At 41.1% G+C, this 23,434-nt stretch overlaps 1 protein-coding gene and 1 long non-coding RNA gene across 3 annotated transcripts in view; one reads left to right on the top strand and one right to left on the bottom strand.

Annotated features, from left to right (window-relative positions):
- Positions 1-23,434, top strand: part of LOC307209498 — a 139,120-nt gene that overhangs the window by 10,364 nt on the left and 105,322 nt on the right. The window lies entirely within an intron of this gene.
- Positions 1,648-23,434, bottom strand: part of PLXND1 (plexin D1) — a 167,711-nt gene continuing 145,924 nt past the window's right edge. The window contains exons 30-36 of the mRNA XM_079964483.1: positions 21,056-21,090; positions 19,949-20,053; positions 17,601-17,764; positions 16,300-16,447; positions 8,238-8,378; positions 7,711-7,785; positions 1,648-4,278 (exon numbers count right to left, since the gene is read on the bottom strand). Of these exons, the coding sequence (XP_079820609.1) occupies positions 4,162-4,278; positions 7,711-7,785; positions 8,238-8,378; positions 16,300-16,447; positions 17,601-17,764; positions 19,949-20,053; positions 21,056-21,090 (785 nt within the window). The 3' untranslated portion in view covers positions 1,648-4,161. The remainder of the gene's footprint in view (positions 4,279-7,710; positions 7,786-8,237; positions 8,379-16,299; positions 16,448-17,600; positions 17,765-19,948; positions 20,054-21,055; positions 21,091-23,434) is intronic.

Below are 23,434 nucleotides of genomic sequence, written 5' to 3'. Positions count from 1 at the left end.
TTTTTATATCATGGAAGTGCAGCAAATTTATTAGTCATGATTTTTCCTGCCAGGGACAGTGAGTGATGCTTGTAGAGAGGATTATTTATTTAATAGGCACCAAAATCTCTTTGGTAGCTTTGTGTACCATGCAGTTTGACTTGAAGGAGCCACCTTGGACCAGTCCGGTAGCTAACTTTAGATCCAAAACCCTGTTGCCCTTTGTCCATCAAAATCATATTGTACCACTTAAAGAGTTTTTCTCCCAGATGCTACCACTAAATTGCCCATGGTTAATTCTCACATCTATCAATTATACAACCCATAATTCATTGGGTGCAGTGGTTGGTGCACTATTAAATCAAGTTGCCAGACAAGGAAATGGTCAGTTAAATTCTTTACCTGCACAGGTTAGCAAGAAGAGGCCCTGGCAGATAGCTGAGTGGGGGCAGGCTACCTGCAACAGGCTGTTGCCAAGAAGTGAAATGTTGAGCTTGAAGCACTAGGAAGGCTAGTCAAGGCTCAGGGTTCACAAAGGGCAAAAGAATGAATAGGGAGTGGATTACAAGGGACAGAAGAAAGGAGAGGCAAGGGAGCTGTGGAGGCTAAAGGAGTGTGGGCCTGAGAGCCTACAGGGTATAAAACCCTCAAGTTCAAACCCGAGAGCTCTCTACTTTTAAGAGTGGCACTAAAGAAGGCTATCTACCAAGTGCCTTCCCCCATTTCCCTTTCCATGGCTAGAAAAAACACCACCTTGATTTAATTATCAAGGAATTCTCCCAGGGCCTGGTTGTGGCAGACAGTGAAGAAGAAGAAGAAGAAGAAGAAGAAGAAGGAGAAGAAGAAGAAGAAGAAGAAGAAGAAGAAGAAGAAGAAGAAGAAGAAGAAGAAGAAGAAAAGAAGAGTTTGGACTTGATATCCCGCCTTTCACGCCCTTTAAGGAGTCTCAAAGCGGCTAACATTCTCCTTTCCCTTCCTCCCCCACAACAAACGCTCTGTGAGGTGAGTGGGGCTGAGAGACTTCAAAGAGGTGTGACTGGCCCAAGGTCACCCAGCAGCTGCATGTGGAGGAGTGGAGACACGAACCCGGTTCCCCAGATTACGAGACTACCGCTCTTAACCACTACACCACACTGGCTCTCGAGGCAATCTGAACTGATCAGTGAATATGCTATGTAGTGATGTAGAGATATCAAACCAAGGACTGTTCCTCTAGGCATGTTTTTGCAAAGGAGCTAGAGGGAGACACGGCATGGCAAGTGGTGGTGAGAGCCCCAGAGCTTGCCTATTCCTCTACACATGATAGTGGTACCTCTGCCTTCTAAGGATCCCTTCTGCTGGACTGAGGGAAGCAGGCAAGAGGAGGGGAAGAGACTGGCATAATCCTGCTTTGGTCCAGTTACCCAGACCAATAGCCCACAGTTTAAGAGATTTCCAATTCAGTCTTGTACTACCAGAACCCAAAGCCCTCTTCCTCAAGACTGGAGCAGGTAGCTGGGTTTGTTCTTCTTAAGAGTCCAGTTTAGAAACGGACATATTCCCACATACTTTTTAGTTGCTTTCATCGTGGGGGTGAGTGAAGTTTCATACTGAAGCTGGACACATGACGTTCCAGTTGACTTTCGTTCCTCTCCCAAAGTTTTATGAATGGAAACACTCCAACACTAATTTGATCACCTTGTTTTATTACAAAGATATTTCCCACCAAAGATTCTGCCACTTCCATTAAACAGCAGGTAGGGGAAAAACACACCCACAAAGAACATGACAGAATTAAAAATATATTACAATAGAGTTGGTTTCTGGGCAACAACTCCAACCCTCAGCTTCTAGTTTGTAGACAATTCATTTCAATGGTTGTAGCAAATATTTGGACAAAGAATTAAATAATAAAGCATATGCCATGATACACGTATGCTGCCAAGCACATTACTTGGAGCATACATACACACATACATACACACACACACGCACACACAAACACTCAGGATATAGTAATATGTGAGGGGGATACAGAGATCGGTCCCTCTGGCCTGGTGGCCTGTCCAGACAGTGGCTTTCTGCAAACCCAATTAAGTGCTGAAACTTTGCTGATGCTTTCCAAAATTACAGCTGTCTGCACTGACTGGGCTAGAAAAAATCTCTAATCCTGTCTCTGTTTTCCTTCAGCTCTCTCCTCCTCCCCACAACTGGTGGTCCAGCAGACTCTCTTTTCACATTCCTGAGTCAGCCTTCTCTGTATGTGTGTAACTGGCAGCTCTTCACAGTTCAAAAAAGAAAAGGGAAAAAAAGAATTTTGAAGGAAATAAAATCTCTTTCTAGGTTAAATGTAGCCCAGCTACATCCTTAAAGTTTCTCTTCTGCAGCCACATTCTCAGCAAACAGATGTAGATTTCCTCAGTAAGCATAATCTTCTGCAATTCTGTCTTTTTTCATGTCTTATATTCCTCTTTATTTTTGCACTGGATAAAATCTGTACTTTTAATATACCAATATATAAAATCCATCATGACATGTCGGTTCCCCACATAATATACTACACTATGCGTTTCTGATATACTTGACAAAGGATAACTACCCATAACAATATTGCAATCGGGGAAAATAAACTGCTCAATTCCTACCCAAGTGATCAAATCTTAGCCTCATAAACTGTGGCAACTCCCCTTTAGACCTTGCCGTGGATGAGGTAGTGTATTTTTTTTTAAAGCATTATTTGGCAGTTTGTGACCTTGGCATTGTCAGCAACATCAGCTGGCTTCAGTGCTCACGGTAAATCTGGATTTTGTTGTATGCAACAGCCATTGCCTTCAGGCAGCTACCTATTATACTAAAGAGGAATTCAGAGAGAGAGAGAGAGAGAGAAAGAAAGAGAAAGAGACAAGAGAGCTAGGACTACTGTGTATCTTCCTCACATTTGAGAAAAAATAATGCTTCCTAGTGTAGTCAGTGTAAAGGCATACGGGAAACAGTTAAGGGGCTTTATGTTTAAAACCAAATGATACTTTAATGATGCTGGCAAATATTGGATACTGCATTAGAGGATGTTACCTTATGCATGAAGTTGGAGCAGGAACAGACACTTTTTTTTTTGCTTTTGTGAAGCTACTAGTGGTCTTGTGTTAAGCCAATTGTGGATTTATGGTGAGCCAAGAGTTCAGCTTTGTACATTCCCTCTAAAATTGTAGGGGGCAGAACAAAGAGAAGGAAGTGCATCCCTTTGACCCCCGAAGTGTATATATATATATATATATGTATTTTTCTCCTTCTAGGGAAAAATTATTCCTGGAGACAGATGGGCATTTAGAGGGGAATTTGTCGACTGCAGTTCAGTGTGCATAAACATCTGGGAAGCTTTGGGAAGCGGGAACAGCTGCACTGATTTGTTCTTTTTCAACATTGTCTGCTACACAATAATGATCCCTCCAGCAAGGTAACAGCCACTTCCGTTTGGGGGATAAAGTGCTTTCACATGTCTCATGACTACTTAGGAAGCAACTGCATTGTCTAGCCTGTGAGTTCCCCACCTCTTTTCAGCCTCGGATGAAGATGTGGTTATGTTTCCATGTACAGTACAAAAATAAAAGGCACAAAATACATCTAATGCAGCAGGCTGTGTACAGTAAATGGGTTCCCTGATATTTAAAGTACACAGAAGGGAGAGGGGGCACTGTTTTGCAGGGGGTGGGGAGTCCCCTTGTTGCTCCAAGGGCCTTTTGAAACCTTCATTCAGTGTTTCCCGAGACGTCTCTCTGCTTTTCTCCAAACCGCCTCAGCATTGTTTCCATACCCTGAGCTCTGGTTTACAAGAGTCTCTCTGGGAAAATGAATAAAAGGAAAGACGGCCACTTTGAACAGGAGTATGAGCTCTTCAGAAAGAACTACTACATTTGGCCGCGCAAGTATTGTGCCTCTGTCTGAAAGATCAAATACATTATGGGTGCCGTGCAGTGCAGATCACATAAGGGATTTCAAGCTGTTTGGTGGCCAAACCCTCCCGTCGCCTGATGGTTCAAGGAGGCTGGCCAGACAGACGCACCATCAAGTTGGTTTCTTTATCATCACATACATACAACAGGCTGCATATTGACACACACAGATACTTTGAAAAGGTGTTCCCTAAAGGACAGTGCACTGTAGAGAAGGCCACTTCTAGACGTGGAGCAAAGTCCAGATTGCCACCTATGCCTCGCTGCAGCATTCGTAAATGTTGTCTTCCATGAGTGCAATCACTTGCTCAAATTTGTGCTGCAGCTGTGTGCGCCTCGTCGTGGGGTTGGAGTCCAGCGCATTCACTATCTGTGGGAAGAAGGATTGAAAGAAAGAAAAACAACAACACCAAGATTTGAGATTGCAGGCTTTGAGATCCTTGCATTCCGCCAGTGCAATCCCATGCATATCTACTCAGGAGTAAGCGCCGCTGAGTTTAATGGGGCTTATCCTCCGGAAAGTGTTCCAGGACTTCCAACAAATAATGGTTTCCCTGCCAAATAATTCCATGTCGTTCAAGAGCATAAATCACACATCTGTTTAAGTCCATCTATTCCTTCCTCTCCCAGGGCAACATTTCCCATAATTTCGATTCTCCACCATTCACCCTCATTTTACCCTCTTCCATATCATTTACCACCCTAATTCCTAAATACTCTGCTCTTACGGAAGGGTGTTGTATAACAGAGCTATCGTTCTCAGTTTAAGCTCAGCCTCTTGTCTTGCTATTTTGTGAACAGCATACTGCCACTTGATTGCAAACCAGGGTTTGTAACCCTGGTTTGAATGCCTGTATTAGAGCATAAACCACAGTTTCCTAGAAGTAATGGAAAACTGTGAGACCCACTAAAATAAATTCCTTTCACTGGGTCTACTCTGAGAATGACTAATGGATTTCACCCATAGCATTTGAATTTCATCCTCGTACTGTAGTTCTCATAGCTTTTACCCATATTGCGATATACAGATTCTTGCCAATGATAAGTGAATGCATTTAGTAACCGAATCATAGGTGTGTGAGTTATGTGACTTAATAAAACAGCCCCCTGTCCGCCAAACATTTTATGCTTATTACTATTTTTGTAGAAAAGCTACACCATGTTTTACTTGTTTAATACAATTGTTTTGCATTATTAATTTGCATGACCTCTCTTAGGCAAGGGAGGAATTCAATGTCTCACTAATGCAAGTCTTTTGTCAGGGCAAGCATTTCAGCTTGCGAGACTAAACAACTCCTTCTCTCTCTCTCCCCCCCCCCCGCCTGCTGTTCTGGGGATTCTCCTGACTCCTGCAAGCCAATTTTGGGGTGTATGGGAGGGAGGAGGGAAGAACAGTGCCACTGCACAAGTGGAAGTCCTTGTGCAGGGCTTCTGCTGGCAGACTCCTTACCTGCATTCCGCCCAGTATGTGTGAAATACTGATGTTTTAAATCACTGCATATTATATTGCTTTGGCCCTAATTGACTTGTAAAATAGGCTTGTTGTTTTTTTTAATATCCACGTAATACAGTCTCTTCTTGAGATATCATTCCCTCAAAACCCACTAAACTTTGTGAATAAGTAAACATGCTAAACATGTCTGTGAATAAGTAAACATGTCTTTGTGAATAAGTAAACATGCTAAACATGTCCCTAATGTGACTTTCTTTAATACATTGGACTTGCGACTTTGGGTTTGCTGTTTCTCTGAGTTGGTGTGTTAATGGCCATTTAACATTGTGACAAGTCTCCTGAGCAGTTAAAATAACACCAGGATCTGTTTGTTTCTAAACATAATTAGAATTACTTGTTCCAAGGTGCAATATGTTTCACATCCACAATGAATCTCATCTGTCATCATTGTGCTTGACATTCTGTTTGTACGGATTGCTTCTCATTTTTTGGATTATACAATATCCTGAATGAATTTGTTTTATCTTTAAATGTTGTCTCTGATGTCTTCATATAATTTATGGCAAAGTTCAGAAAATTGTGCCAGTATATCATATATCTTATCATATCATACCATATCATACTATATCATAAAAAGGACAGGGACCTACCAAACTACTTCCCAAACATTAACCCAAGTGGGATTTGGGCTCTCTACCCATCTGGCTTCTTAATGTGGGAAGATGGCAAAATTGTCACCCTGCACACTGCCCAGCCTTGCCATTGTTCAAATAACATAGCAACAGCAGGTGTGCTTAGATACAAATGCTATGAAATTATAACTCTCTGGTACACAGCTGAACAGTTGTGTGCTTTCAACTGAATAAAAACAACATCTCCCGATTTTGGATAAAGTTTTGATCACATATCTCAACCTTTGCTATGAAATCCTGATGTGCAGGGATTGCAGCTATATGGAAATTTCAGCTGGTGGTAGTAAGGTTTTAATTTAAGAAGTGTTCTAATTACACTAGGTTTATTTTTGTGTGTGTGGGAGCTCCATTGTCCTTTAAAAACCCATTTGTGGATGTTTAAGACAGAAAAAAGCTGGCATTTGAAGCAAAGTGCTTGACAATGGTTGGTTGTTGTTTTTTAACCAGCAGTAACACAGGTCTGCTAGAAAAAGAAGCAACAACAACAAGAAGAAGAAGCTGTGCAATATAAATTCAGCACCTTCGCCTAATGCTTAGGACCCCAAGGACACAGCACAGAATCACAGAAGATGGAAGCCTGAGCAAGGTCTGCTTCCTGCGGCCTTCTTTGTTTTAGAGCTGCGACCCACTAGACAAATTATTAAAAGTCATTAACTCCTTTTAGAGTTGATTAATGCATGCTGAGATATGGCCTTACTGTATCTGGACTAAGTTTGTGAATCAGTCATATGGCTGGCTTCACTTTGCATCTAGATCAGGGATGGGGGACCTCTGGCCTGTGGCTCCCCCACAAGGCCAGCTTTCCCAGTACTGAGATGGGTGTGGCTTGGCAGAAATGGCCTTGTGGACCAAATGGGGGGAGCCACAGGCCACATCACATGTTGTGATTCCTGCATTGCAGGGGTTGGACTAGATGACCCTCAGGATACATTCCAACTCTACAATTCTATGATCCACCCTGGCATTGACTGGAAGCTGTGGATAGATAAATGTTGCCTTATATTCTTATCTCTGATCTTAGCACTGCCATGCTTAGGAGCTCAGATTGGGAGATAAAATCCCTCTGCTCGCTCTTTACAGATCTTTCTAGATACTCCCATCCCATGGCCTGGAGAGGGCTGGAAATGCTGAACAATTGTGTATGCATGGATGATTGTGTGCCTGTGTGTGAAAGTGTGTGCCTGCCTGTATGTGTGTGACAGACACAGAAAGGGAGAGTGCGCAGTGTGCCTGCATGCCTGGTGCATGTGTTTGTGACAATGGGGAGAGGGGAAATAAAAGTATGTGCCTTTTCTTTTTCTTTTGAGAGGTTGCATTTACCCCTGTCCCACCACTGCAATGTGTGCCGTAGAAGGTTGGCCAAATCTGAATTCAGCATTTGGGCTCAAACTGGTTCTCCACCTTGGGTCTGCATCAATGACACAATAAGAAAAGTCTTTATGATAGCTGGTTGTCAGTGACTTGATAATACCATGCACTGAAGAACAAGGATCTGGACTTGCAGTAAAGCTTCAGTGCAGAGGGGACGTGTTGAAATTTCATATGACTGTTTCAACCATCCATGCAAACAGAGCCTGTTTGCATTCAACCTGGGTCAACAGCACAAGGTCATGTGAATTGGCAACTAAAAGGGGAAACAGCGAAGAAAGATGCTTACCTGACTGCGGTATCTCTTGGCATATTTGTAAATTTCAGTCATGGCAACATTGGTGTTAAACTCATTCCGATATTTCTTCATAAAGGATAAAACAAACAGGGGAAGACTATTAATCAACATACACAAAATGATATCCATCCTGTTTGACGGAAATCAATTACACTAAAATGGTACTTGGATTTCATTGCGCTGTAAGCTAACATCAGCATATTTGAACTCTGGTTCTCTTCTAAGTTAGTTAATTAATATGTGACATACATAACTTCAGAGTTGCAGGAGGAAAAAATGAAACCAAGGTCAATCCCTTGATTTATACTTGCTTTGGCTCATGCATGGATTTGTTTGATTCTCCATGTTACTCTAAATAATATCACTTAGCATCTTTTGGCTACAGAACTTAAAAATATCTTTATATAGATTTGAAGTCAGTGTTCTATATATTGGACATGACCAAAAACATTTGCTCCCACAATATGGGATGCTGATGTCATAAGCTATTGCTCTGAGTGGCAGAGCTGATTTCTTACCCTGGATTCCTCTGCCAAGTGTGCATTCATTTCCTGTTCACTGAGAGGTGGCATGTCATGGATCTGTTTGTAATACCTCTGCACTATTTTTCTATATTCTGGAATCTCCTTGGCGTACAGCAGTTTATTTGTAGGCGAGTCCTAGAGAGAGAAGAACAGGAAGAATCCATTGTTATTTCATTGACAATGATTATTTCCCATACTATCTGATCCTTAGTGGGCATAATATTGGCATCAGTTTAAGAACGTAATATACAACCTTAAGGAAGAAACTTAATTATATGTACCTTGCCCTTTAAAACAGAGACATGCAATATCACATTCAAGGCATGGGGTTGTATCCAACAAAGTCCTCCTGTTACCTCAATGATTTTCACCTGCACAACAAGACTTCCTCTCCTTGCATACCTCCCTCTCTGCCCTCCCCGAGTCTGTTTCGGAAGTTCCTCCAATCCTCCAGAGTAGATTGTGTGTGTGTGACTGGGGAGACACGGGGGAAGTCCCAGTGTGCTAGTGGGATGGCTTCACTGGATAAAACCCATTGAAACCATTGGTAAATACAATGTAATTGTGCATGTATATTGCAGTGTGTAATACATATAATTAACCAGGATCATTTGCTGACGTGTGTACCTGCAACAGCAAATGCCAAAGCTATCTGGCTTCTAGATGACCCACCAGAAGCTTCATGTGGAAGGGCTAAAGAGCTTATGTTATCAACATATTGCCAACATTACACAGAAACTGGTTTTGCCTCTATTTGCCAATACTGCAAGGAGGAGTAAGGGCATTTACCCTGCCTTAGTCAGATCTGTAAAAATGCAAGTGAAGCTGCTCACGTTAAAAACTGACCAGCCGCATCAGTCTCCAACTCTGTTTCTTAGCTCAATCCACCAGTGTCCCTACTTACTGTGGATTAAAAAAAAGAAAGAAAAGAATTTTAAGACCCCATGAAATGAGGGGTCAGGATCCTTTAGATAAGTCTAGTGAGGTACTTGACTGAAGTTAGCAGCTTTTAAATCATTGGGGCGGGGAGAACTGGGTCCAGTAAAATAATGACGTATTATAAACACATGTCACTGTATTTTGATGCATGGGGTTTATTTCCCCCACTTTAATCCACAATGCCGCCTTTTATGCTGTTGTATTCTTTGAAACCATTTCCATCTGTTGTCTGACCCCAGCTGACCCGTTTTCTGTCCTGACTTAGGGTTTGACAAGGAAAAACTGTAGATGTTTCATAACAGATGCAAAAATGTTCAGAAACCCAAACATACACAACCGACACATCTCATTACAATGTCACCTCGTGTTAATCTCTCTGGGCGAAGCGGTTCCCAGTGTGCAGAGGGGAATGCTCAGCTGCAGTGGTTCGCATGGGCCCTCTCTGCACCGCAGCTCTGCTGCGCATTCACTGCAGACAGGCCAGCATTGAGACGTATGTGATTTACAACATTCCCTAATAAAATTTATTTATGCTAGAAAGTTTCAAATGTCAACACCGAACTCAGCAGAGTCATAAAGAGGACAATATAACACACACACACACACACACACACACCCTTTCTGCTTTACAGATTGATCTTGCTCCTGAAGCTTGCTCCTAAAAATATATATTTATATGAGCCAGTTCTAGCAGGATAAAGTCTGTGCCAGTAGTATATGGCCTTATGAGTTCCCCTGATACAGTTTTGTGTCCTGACTGCACAGCTTGCAACTCTCTCCTCCTGGAACAGGACAAGTGAGCTAAATCAGAATATCTATATCATTACTGCATTACCATGCTTTAGCCTCAAACTTTCGCACTATAACCTGTTTTGTAGATATCCGCAACTAAACATGGCACATACACAAAGAGGGGTTTCCTGCTGCATGGTTCCTATTGTTGACGGTTTCCTTCATAACCATGTAAGAATCTCTCATGAATAAATGGTGGTCTAAATCCGTTCCACCACCACCAGAATGATCATTTATTATTACAGTCATAAGGCCTGAGAAGAATATATAGGAAGAATCTCTAAAAGAGCCTAGAGACTTTTGAGTCTATTCCAGCCTGGATTCTGCGAGCTATCAATCTGCTTAACTGGACACTAAGCTCCTTTTAAAACATGAGCCAATTGGTCAGGCAGTCTCTCTAGGAAAATGGGGACACTCTCTCGACTACTCAAGGACAAAACAGTGTAAGTAACAAAAAAGAGATGATGTATTAAAAAAATGAGAGGATCAAAGCCCACTGCTGAGCATATAAAGGAAGTACATATACAAAATGGTCCCATTTGGTTCTATTCTGGCTAAAACGTGGAACAATGCCAAACAGGCCTTTGTTATAATTAATGGTTGTAAAACTCAGAGATGCGTCCCATAAATCAGCATCAGGCTTCCTGTGGTTAGGAAGCTTCCTGGACTCCATTAGAATACGGTACATAGCATCTACCTACTTAGACAAGAAACAAGGAGAGAGTGGAGTACATATGTTTTCCCCACCCCTTATTTCCAAGAGATTTATATATATATATATATATATATATATATATATATATATATATATACTGATTCCCAAATTACTGCTTCTGCCTTATTTCCCCCCCATAAGATTATTATTATTTTTAAAAAAATTATAGTACAATTAGGGAAACTAAGCTAAATAAAAACAAAAAGGAAATACAGAGTCCTGTCTCAAAGGTAGCTCTTAGCCCTTGTCACACACAGAGTGGTGGACCCTCCCAGCTCTCACCTGGGAGCTTCCCGTTCTTCTCCCAGTCTCTCACCTTGGGGGATCTTCCTTTCCCTGCCACTGACTTATCTTTGTGAAAGAATTTAGGCCGCTAGGAGGCAAACAGGAGATTTCCAAAAGGGTGCCATGACTGTTAAAGTGTCTTTAGCACAAAGTATCAATCATCCTAACAAAGAGAGGTTCATTTTTGACACAACCTCTGTAAGGAATCTGGCACACAAAAAGGACAATTTGCCACATCAAACTGGAATGCTTTTTATTTCAACAGAGTGGAAATAATTTTAAGCCAACACTTCAACCTGAAACCCCACTTTTAGTGTTGCCTGTTCAAACTACAAAATGCTGAGATGACTTGGAATACCAGAAATATCACACTTAAACAAGGTCTGCCGCTTCCAATGCACAAACTGGCATACAATGCTGGGATTTCTGGGTACCATAATCTAAGAGTTGCCATGGAAAAGTCCCTGTTACCTCCATGTGTTACAGCGTGGCAAGATAAGGCATCTTCAGATGACTGTACTGTGCTGATAGGTTCAGGTGATCTTTCAGATATTCTGGTCCCATACTGCACAAGGCAGCACCCTCAGCTTGGGCCAGGAAGCAAATAGGATATCATTGCTCTACGGTCAAAAGACTGGGCTCCTGTGAGCAACACTTTTGCATTTTGCACCAATGGAAGCTTCCGGACACTATTCAAGGGCAATATAGTAGCTTAATCTTGAAGAGACATATGCATGTGTAACTGTGAAAAGAACACCCTTCTACAAGATACGCTTATCACATGTATAAATTTTAAATTTATTGTTGTACATTGTTTTAAATGTTTGTTTTCCTTCTGGGATTGTACCCCCAAGTGTGTTTTAGAAGAAGAAGAAGAAGAAGAAGAAGAAGAAGAAGAAGAAGAAGAAGAAGAAGAGTAGTTTGGATTTGATATCCCGCCTTTCACTCCCTTTAAGGAGTCTCAAAGCGGCTAACATTCTCCTTTCCCTTCCTCCCCCACAACAAACACTCTGTGAGGTGAGTGGGGCTGAGAGACTTCAGAGAAGTGTGACTAGCCCAAGGTCACCCAGCAGCTGCATGTGGAGGAGTGGAGACGCGAACCCGGTTCCCCAGATTACGAGACTACCGCTCTTAACCACTACACCACACTGGCTCTCAGTGTAAGCTGGTCTCCGACCGCAATAAATTATCTATATATCTATATTGTCTCACTGACTGACTGACTGACAGATAGACAGAATAGTCTGTAGTTAGCAAACCAGGATGAACGATACCTTGTTTAGGAATGAAGAGGTGACCAAGAAGGCCCAAAAAACTCTAAGAGACTATTTTGAAATAAATATGAATACTACAGTGGAAAAAAGAGTAATTTGGGATGCAAGCAAAGCGGTTATGAGGGGATTCCTAATACAACAGAATGCAATTAAGAAGAGAACTCAGAATGAAAAAAAGGATAAAATCCTGGGAAAAATAGAGGAAGGAGAGAAGAAACTGAGAGCAAAACCAAAGTCACAGGAGATTCTGAAAGAGATAAAGTTATACCAAGTACAATATACAAAGCTGATGAAACAGGAAATAGAATGGAAGATCAAACAGATGAGGCAAAAGACATTTGAATCGGCAAATAAGTGTGGAAAATTATTGGCCTGGCAAATGAAAAAAAGACAAAAACTAAATACTATTACGAACTTGGATGTGGAAGGAAAGAATATACAGAACCCAGTGGAGATCAGGAAGTGTTTTCAGAGATATTTCAAACAACTTTATACACAGGAGAAGCAGAAAGAAATAGACATTGATCAATTTCTGAAAATAAACAGACTACACAAAATTTCTCAGGAAAAACAGCTAATGTTGAATTATAAAATAACGGATCAGGAGGTGGAGGGGGCCATCCAGAATATGCAATTAGGTAAATCTCCAGGACCAGATGGTTTGACTTCAAGATATTACAGATCTTTGAAAGAATGGCTAATACAACCATTGAAGGAAGTCTGTAACGAAATTTTGGAAGGGAGAAAGGCACCAGAGCCGTGGAAGGAAGCTTATATTACACTTATACCAAAAACAGGGACTGAAAAGACACAGCTTAAGAACTACCGCCGCATATCGCTGCTCAATGTGGATTACAAAATTTTTGCAGACATCTTGGCTAAAAGACTAAAAAAGGCTCTAGTAGAAGAAATTCATAAAAACCAAGCAGGCTTTCTCCCGGGCAGACACTTGTCTGACAACACAAGGAATATAATTAATATTCTAGAAAAATTACAAGTGAATATCAATACCAAGGCAGTTTTTATATTTGTGGATGCAGAGAAAGCCTTTGACAACATCTCATGGAGTTTTATGAAGAAGAATCTACAGGGGATGGGGGTAGGCCAAGGTTTTGAAAATGGTATAGGTGCAATTTACTCAGAACAAAAGGCAAAACTAATTGTGAACAATGTGGTAACAGAAGAATTCAAGATTGAGAAAGGGACACGACAAGGTTGCCCAATCTCTCCATTGCTCTTTATATCGGTCCTTGAGGTTTTGTTAAATATGATTAGAAAGGACCAAGAGGTTAAAGGTATACAAGTGGGAGTTAAACAGTACAAACTGAAAGCATTTGCTGATGACTTAGTGTTGACTTTACAGGAGCCAGAATCTAGTACTAAAAGGGTATTGGAACTGATTCAAGAATTTGGACAGGTAGCAGGCTTTAAGTTGAACAAGATGAAAACTAAGGTTTTAGAGAAAAATTTAACTGTGAATGAGAGAGAAAAGTTTCAGGAGACAGGATTAACATTGGTTAAGAAAGTGAAATATTTAGGGGTTAATATGACAGCCAAAATGTGAATTTATTTAAGGATAATTATGAAAAATGTTGGACTGAAGTGAAAAAGGATTTAGAAATATGGACAAATTTGAAGTTATCATTGTTACGCCGAATTGCTGTGATAAAAATGAATGTGCTGCCAAGGATGTTGTTTTTGTTTCAAACATTGCAAATTTTGGATAAGATGGATTGTTTCAAGAAGTGGCAGAAAGATATTTCTAGATTTGTTTGGCAGGGCAAGAAGCCTTGAATAAAATTTAAGATATTAACTGATGCTAAAGAAAGAGGTGGATTTGCCCTGCCAGACCTTAAACTATATTATGAATCAGCTGCTTTTTGCTGGCTGAGAGAATGGCTGCTTCTTGAAAACACTGACGTGTTGGATTTAGAAGGTTTTAATAATGTATTTGGCTGGCATGCATATTTGTGGTATGATAAGGCAAAAGCACATAAAGCATTTAAAAATCACATTGTTAGAAAAGCATTGTTTAATGTTTGGATAAGATATAAGGATTTGTTAGAAAAGAAAACCCCAAGATGGCTGTCACCAATGGAAGCGAAGGCACAGAAAAAACTCAATATGAAGGCCAAATGGCCGAAATATTGGGAAATTTTGGAACAAGATGGAGACAGAATAAAATTGCAGAGCTTTGAAAAACTGAAAAATAAAGTGCGAGATTGGCTTCATCATTACCAAATAATGGAGGCATATAATTCGGACAAAAAAGTTGGCTTCCAGGTGGAAAAATCAAAATTGGAAACAGAATTGTTTGATCCAAAAACTAAGCATTTGTCAAGAATGTATAACTTGTTGCTGAGATGGAACACTCAGGATGAAATGGTGAAATCAGTTATGATTAAATGGGCACAAGATGTTGGACATAGCATAATGATGGCTGACTGGGAACAGTTATGGACCACAGGTATGAAATTTATGGCATGTAATGCCCTAAGAGAAAACTTAATGAAAATGATTTACAGGTGGTACATGACACCAGTCAAGCTTGCAAAAATTTACCATTTGCCCGATAATAAATGTTGGAAATGTAATGAGATTGAAGGACATTCTTTCACCTTTGGTGGACATGCCCAAGGATTAAGACATTCTGGGAAATGATTTATAATGAAATGAAAAATGTATTCAAATATACCTTCCTGAAGAAACCAGAGGCCTTTCTCCTGGGCATGGTCGGCCAATTGGTGCCAAAGAAGGATAGAACATTTTTTATGTATGCAACAGCAGCAAGAATACTCATCGCAAAATATTGGAAGACACAAGATTTACCCACCCGGGAAGAATGGCAGATGAAGTTGATGGACTACATGGAATTGGCGGGAATGACTGGCAGAATCCGAGACCAGGGAGAAGAGTCGGTAGAAGAAGACTGGAAAAAGTTTGAAGACTATTTACGGAAATACTGTAAAATTAATGAATGCTAGGAAAATGTTGGAATGAAGTTATATGGCTTTAGTAGAAATGTTATAAGGAATTAAGGATAAATAGATTACTAGAGTATTAAAGGGAAAATAAGGTTAGAATGTGTTAAGATAATTATCGGATTAAAAATAGAGGAAGATGGAAAGGAATTGCTGAAAAAATTAATAGAAGTGGAATACAAAAAGGGAGGTGTGAGGAGGTCGTGGAAATAAGTGAATGAAAGCTAAGATATTGAAATTATTTGATGTGTTTTAAACTGTGTTTGTTTTGTTTTGTTAGTTTAATGATAGTGTTTTGTTAGTGTAATGTAGTTGTTTTGTTTTTTTTGTATTGTATGGTTTTTATTTTTTGTAGTGTTTAAATTGTTGGAAAAGGTAATAAATATTATTTAAATATATATATATATATAGTTAGCAAACCAAAGATGAGCAAAAGGAACTCCTGGACACAACCACCTGTTTATCCAGGAACACTCCCAAACTGTGTAGCTGCCAAACCTGCTCTCTTATCCCAGGCCGAGCAAGAAGCCTGGAAAGGGGTTGATCCATGTTTACTCTCCTAAGCTACAGTCTATTTTTGAGTTGCCCCATTGGCAGGAACCTATGGCAGGCTTGTGCCCCTACATGTACTTGCTGAAACAGTCTCAAATTCCAGGCTGCCAATGGCCATGCAGCTCCACTGCTTTTTACCCTACAGCAGATCTCAGGTCTTTCGGTGACAAAGCTGACCTGTCTGCTGCAGGAGCTGATCATTCAAAAAGTGTTTAAAATGTCTGGATGGCAATTCATTTGAGCGGTATGAGCCGGACAATTTATCATGAGTGATTTGTGCCATTAGCACTGCTGTACTGATAACACACCTGACACAGCTACATTTAATAACAATGAAATGGAAGAAAGCTTAAAGTGCCATCATATAATTCTCATTTTGTCGGCTGCCCACAATGGCCAGATTCATCCCCCTAGTATTCTTGGCTAAGCCAACACTAGCTGCATTGCAAGACAAACAGAAGGGAAATATTTGTGAGGGAAAGCAAAGGAAAAAGTTGTCCTTATTGGCAGTAATGTACCTTGCCCAATTGCAGGTCAGAGATGGAGCAGGCATCGATAAAGGCCTGGGCTATTACAGAAAGGCAGGCATCTATGTGGTCCGTTTTGTCGATGTCAAAAACAAACTGCGGGTTCTTCAGAATGTTGACCCAAAACCTCAGAGGTAGGCTGCAAAATAGATGTAAATGGTTATCATTCTTTCATCTCTCCATTACAGCGTGATGGAAACAACTTAGGTCTATGGGAATATTAAAATATAAACTGCTGAATCTGAGTAGTGCAGTAGGGTTCTGGGTTGATGTATGATATCATCTGACCGTCATGCTTTCTTTCTGGATTCTAATTTTTCTGTGTTTATGAAAACACAGGTTATTTATCTGCTGACAGTTATTTCCATTACTGCTCAGAAAATGATGTGGAATGAAACTGCTGTAGCATGGAGAGGAGCACAAGTTTCAGTGAATACTCCTCCCTTCACGCGTATAGGGTGCTATGGGTCATTAATCTCTTGGTTTTTGAGCCCAAACTGCTGACACGGTTGTCAAAAAACATGGGTGTATCTGCCCCTGAAGAGCTTTTTATGAGTACCTACTTATTTAGGAGAGATAATGTATAACTGATTGGGAGTGGGAGAGAACCCTATTGATCACTGCCAAATGGGTTATGTTACCTATAAACTAACAGAGTCTGTTCTTCAGCTTTGACAAGTCTGTTTACAGTTGTCCTCAAATACAGTGAATCTGTAGAGCTCTCTGCATTTGCACAAATATTTGTGGTTGCCTATATTTATATGAAAACTTGCTGACACTCAATTTTGATTTATTTTTGAGCTGGAATGGTTGTTTCCCCTGCGACAACTTGAAAGGCATCTCTTTAATATTCTCTGAGGAGGATATACGTTCCACTGCTGAGCAGACCTGAAGCTATTTTCTGTTCCCTTGCCATTTCCCGCCATTTCCTTTTCTGTATCTGCTGTCTCCTGAGAAACTACAATGGAAATCAACGAGATGTGCTCAACCATAAGCATACTTATAATTACAGGAAGTTCTCTCCTTTTGTTTATTTATTCCAATCAGCCTGTCTTGCACCTCAGATGTTGCACACATAAAATGTCTGTTGCCCGCTTAGTATGATTTACTCCATGCCCTCTCCTCCTTAATATTTCTGGGTCTGGACACTTAAGTATTCCAGCCCTCTCACTGCATATTCTTATTAATAATTCTAGTGATAAATAATATAAGCCATGGTTATTTTGAAATACAAGTTTTTTTAGAAGTATGTGTTCATTCAAGGCAAATTGACTGAAAATTCTTTTCCCAACCTGTTTGTTTTCCAAATGTGCAATGTGTCTGGGTCAGAGATCCCTCTCTTTTCTGCTTGCTCTTCCAGGAAATCAAAGAAATACTTGATAGCCAGAGGAGGTTTGTCATCTCGGAAACTCAGAATGGCTTTGAATAAGTCATCCAGGAATTTTTGTAGTGTGCCCTAAAAAAAGAAGAATATTCAAGTTGGTTTAAGAAAGCGGCAACTGTGGTGGCAAAGATGTTGATGAGATATGACTATTTCTTTTTAAAACTAAATTGAAGAAATCTTGCTATAGAACGATTGAAGAATGAGGCAAAAATAAGAGCCTGGAATGGAGGACGGGTTAATTCTGTGCACTGTGATATAATTAGCTTTAGTTTGCATTTAATCTCTCTTGGCACGGAGAATCTCCTTCTCAGTTGCTGGAATCCAAGAGCACATCTGTGATTGTTCTGTGTGGTAAACAGTGGGAAAAGCTACAGACCCCTGGCAACTCTTATGATCTCTCCTCCAATTATGAATCACAAAGCACTGGAATTACAGGCTGGCTTAAAGCCAGGCTCAGTGTCCAAGTCTGTTAAGAGCAATGGTCTGATGTTGTAAGTCGAGTTTCTCAATGCAAACTGGACTGTTCTTCTCCACTGCTGCATCAGGCACTCCTAGGCTGCCTCAGACTCCGTTGAGGTTTAGCACTTGATCTGACACCCCAACATGTGAAATCCTTGCGGACTTTAAGAACTACCGTCATATTTCCCATAGTGTTCAGGTCCCATTTAAGCGACAAAACAAGAAGCAGAATTAATGACATGAGAGTGCTTGAAAGCACCACTTGTGTCACTGGTATTTTGAGAACTACACTGTGAGTAATGTAAGTTAGTAAAAAACAGCAAATTAAGCTTTTTTCTCATGTTTTAGTCCAGCCTTGCAAGTATCCACATACCTTTTTTCTTTACTAATCTGCCTGCCCAATCCATATATCCTTATGTTAAGTCATTTGTAAGTATGTGGAGGACCTAACTATGTGTTACACACACCACTATGACATACATTACAGGAGGACCATCATGGTCCCTTCCAACAATTCCATGATTCCATGTAATCCTCACTTCTAATCAACAAACATACTTTTCAAGGAGCTGATTTGAAGCAGAGAGGGGTGTGAAGCAGAGAGGGGTGGGCGCTCTTCCTTTCCCTCAACTGCTGATTTTCACTATCACAATTAAAGGTAAAGGTAAAGGTACCCCTGCCCGTATGGGCCAGTCTTGACAGACTCTGGGGTTGTGCGCCCATCTCACTTAAAAGGCCAGGGGCCAGCGCTGTCCGGAGACACTTCCGGGTCACGTGGCCAGCGTGACATCGCTGCTCTGGTGAGCCAGAGCCGCACACGGAAACGCCGTTTACCTTCCTGCTGGTAAGCGGTCCCTATTCATCTACTTGCACCTGGAGGTGCTTTCGAACTGCTAGGTTGGCAGGCGCTGGGACCGAGCAGCGGGAGCGCACCCCGCCACAGGGATTCGAACTGCCGACCTTTCGATCGGCAAGTCCTAGGCGCTGAGGCTTTAACCCACAGCGCCATCTGCGTCCCAATTATTTTTATTTATTTATTTTATTTATTGCGTCACAATTATTTTTATTTATTCAAAATTTATAAGCCACTCTTTTGGGGTTTTGTTTTGTTTTTTAAAAAGAACAAACTTCACAAATTAGTATCTTGAAACCCATGATAGAAAGGTGGCTGAGTGAGGGTGAATTATAGAGGGAAAGCAGCAAGGAAGGGTTAAGCACCATTTTCTCCAATTCAAGCCACTCCCTGGCACACTCCTGAAGTGCAATCACCTAAACCAACTGGCTGTTGGGATTTCCCTTTTTGCCCAGGCCCTCAAAGCAGTTACAATAAAACATAATATTATGAGATACAAAATACAGATGCAGTCCCAGTAACTAAGCCACACTGGCATATTCTGTGTGGTTCCACTTTGAGGGCCCTGCAAGGAAAGAAACAAAATCCTTTCCCCATTAATAAAGCATTCTAAGTAAAGGATCTTTAAGGCCTGCTGATCTGAGTTGGTAAACTAGCTGTACAATCCTAAACTTGCATATTCAGAAGTAGGCTCCATTGTCGAAGGCTGCAGTCCTATGCATATTAGCTGGGAGTAACCTCCCATTTGTTTATTTTTTGAATACTCATGCCCAGGATCCCACTATAAGCATTCTGTCCATTTCTGATGAATGAATTTGGCTATTCTGGGTATTGGTCATCAAAAGCCAGAGACGGGATGCTTCTTCAAGAGTTTAATTTGTGCTGATTCACACCAGTGACAAGTCACCATTCTTCACACTCAGCACAGCCATAATGTATCCTACCTTTGTGGACAGCAATCTGGTCAGGTAGATTTCAGGGAGGACTTTTTTCCTGTGACTCTGTCGATGGTATTTCTTACTCTCATTCAGGTCATCTGTGGGAAGGACCTGAACAATTGCAGAAAGACAGGGTTATACATGGTTAAAATGAATGTTTTGAAATAAATGCTGCTAATAAAGCATGTGTGTTAGAAGAAGAAAAGACTGTTAGCCCATGCTATAAACCAGACAATTCATATTATGCATATTATGAGTATATATATGAAAACACCAATTGTACTGTTTGCCAGCTGTGCTGCTTGATTCCTTTCCACCGCCCTCCACCTTAATGAATGAATGATTTTGCCATAGATTCAGTTTGCAATGAATTCAGCTGTCTGAAACATCACCAGACACAATGTTCCCTTTCCCCTTCTGGTAATTGGCAGTCATCATAAAGGTAAAATACATTAGAAATATATGCAAGATTATGACTGAGATTAAGATGAAAAATTGAGTTCTCCCCTTCTCTCTGCCAAACATAACGTGTGTTCAATTATTATCTTATTACACAAACAATGCAGGAACCACAAGGGTCTCAAACGCACCCCCCTTGGTGGGTCTGATCCTGGGCCAACAAGCTGGCCAGCTGACAAATGCATCAGTCGGCATATGCTGCACATATGGAAAACATTCCTAGATTTGTCTTTGACAATAAACTATGTGCAGCATTGCTGCCCTTTCATTGTACATTGCTAAACTGATGTGAGGAGGGGGAAGGAAAGGTGGAGGTTTGTTTCATAACAAACACACTTGGCAAATTTCATTGGACCAGACCAGCCACCCACCCACCTATCAAACCATTCCGGTTAAGTAATTATTTCCACACGTTTGCATAAAGCTGTTGCGATTTGTGTGTGAACAGTGATTTACCCGTACCATGTCATCTGCACACACACACACACACACACACACACACACACACACTTTCCTTGTGTGTGTGTGTGTCCAATTCCCAAACAGACATTTCCTTACGGAGGAAAGAGGGGGAAACGACCTACTAAGAAATCTTTGGCCCACCCACAGTGGGCGAGTCATTATCCCAGACTGATTTTGGAATAGGATACTTACCAAATGAAAGTATTTTTCAGTGTCCAGATCTTTCACTGAAAAAGGGGGGAAAAAAGAAATCTTTTTTGGAGAAAATGAAAGAAAATGGCTTAGCTTGCTACTTTCCACAGCAAGTCCCCCCCCCCCCCCCCTGAGAAGGAATGTTTCTGCTGCTGAGGATAATCAGTGGTAATAATACATGATATACTTAACTGTGCTCAGAACTTAAGTAACATACCCCAACAAAACATTAACTGACCCAGATGACATTTACATGAGTGTCTGGTAGTAAAATCCATGTTTTATAACTGGAGAACTTGACACAGTGGCTGAACCGAGAAGGAAATACAGAAGATACTGGCTTCCAGTCCTGCTCTCCAATTGCTAGGCTACATCCATGCCTGGCATTACTTGGTCTTTGTTGTCCTCATCACGGAACACATGCCAGTTCCTTGAATAGAGTGGCAAAGAATTAGACCTGGACAAACTGAAATCTCTACAGTGAATTGGCACCACTGTATTTGCTGCAAGAGGAGGCTGCTGTAACGGAAGGCTGCAATCTGTGAATTAAGTCCCACTGAACTCAAAGGGCTGAAGTTTTGAGCAGGTATGTGTGGGGATGCACTGAAGGTACTACTTCCCTCTCCTCTCCAGACTCTTTCCCTCTTTTATAAGACCTCATTTTCCAGTGAAAAGCAAAATAGCGCAGAATAAGTAGTGTTTTCCTCTTCCTCGGTGACCTTCAATTCTTTTCATCATCGTTTTATTTGTCAGCTTCGCTCTGAAAGTGGCCATTGTGACTGCTGAAAACTTGATCTGCCTACTGGTCAGCCACTTACCCAGCTAAAAGCCATTCTGCCCGGTGTCTGGAGTGGGCGGAGATTGGCAGCTGATGCGTTGAAGTAGAAGATGACAGCCATTCAAGGACAAAGGTCAACAAACAAGCCTATTTAGCAACAGTAAAGAGGATGACCTCATAACATCCAGTCTGATGATGACCAAAGTATTTATGGACAGCTCCAGGCCTCGGTGCGTCCCCACCCCCGCCAGCCTTGCCAAAATACTGCTTGCTGCTGTTTGGACACCCATTTTTCTCTCTCCGTTTGCTGGCTGCCATTCAGAGAATGTCATGCACTGCAGGGAACAGGGCACTAAGTGTCTCCGCTCTGCTTTTCTGTCTCTTTGTCTAGCCATCAATCCTACTCAGTTCTGTGGTGGACGTTGAAGGCTTTCAGATGAATGGCATTATTCAACAACATAAATTACTGTAGCTTAATCACTGTGATTGAGATAGGGATGTGAATCTTGCTAAGTCCCAGTTACAGCAAAGTAATATCATGATGGGTTGATTACTTTTAAGCTGTAGAAATTTTTCATAGTATCATTAAATTGCTTTCACCTTGAACTGGAAAAAACAAAGAACAACTTCACAAGTGAGGCTTAATTTGTGCGCCCCCCCCCCAATTTCTTTTCTTATATCTTTAATGCAGAACAGAAAGTGTAGTAAATTTGTAATGTGAGTAACCAGTGCAGGATTTGTATTACAAATCCAGCTGAAGCAAGGACCACTGTAAGCCTCACATGTGAAAATACCCAAAGAGCACTGTTACTCCTTAGAGACTAATGGGCTTACTGTGGCATGAGCTTTCAAAGGGAGGATTGGGAGGAAATGCTGCTGAATTCTGCCACAGATGCAACAGCACTAGGATGGACTTCTAAAATGGAACATGGGGTTCAGGAATCCAAAATTGTTTCTGGGAGGAAGGGTCCAAAAGGTTTGGTGAACTTTCAGATTTAAAAATCTGGCAATGGCAACATTAGTAAAATTGTATGGTCCATTTCCAACCGTTTTTACTGCAGCAAATTCCTTTTACTCTCAGAGTCAAAGTAGGAAAAGCACTGCTTCCTTTAGCTTCTACCCTCCCTGGAGAAAACACACCTGGAACAATGTGAATAGATGTTGGGAAGGGAGATCATATGAGATACTATCATTACATTATTACAGCAGACATGCAAATGGAGTCTGCACAGGAGTGATGTTTCTATTGGGTTTCCCCCACGCCTGTGAGTTTTGAGATAGAAAATCTCATAGCCCTGCCTTCAACTTTCTGTTTTGCTGGAGAAATGATAGTAAATGAACAAGCACTCAAAAATCTAAGAGGACTAGGTTGGCCTAGCGATTAGAGTGTTGGCACCAACTGGAACTTTTATCCTATGGCTATCAGCAGTGTGGGTGATTTTTGCCAGGATTGTAGCTGGGGAGGGAGGAGCTAGACTTATCATCCTAGTGTACTGCAGTCCCCATGAAAATAGGAGTGGGTGGCCCACACCTGTCACTATTATAATTTAAAAAAACAAAACATGTTTCTAGTGAACAATTAGTATCAAGAATGCTTTGCT

This window comes from Podarcis cretensis (genome assembly GCF_951804945.1).
Source record: "Podarcis cretensis genome assembly, chromosome: 2".
Classification (NCBI taxonomy): Eukaryota; Metazoa; Chordata; class Lepidosauria; order Squamata; family Lacertidae; genus Podarcis; species Podarcis cretensis.
This window is presented reverse-complemented; position numbering and strand designations above follow the sequence as displayed.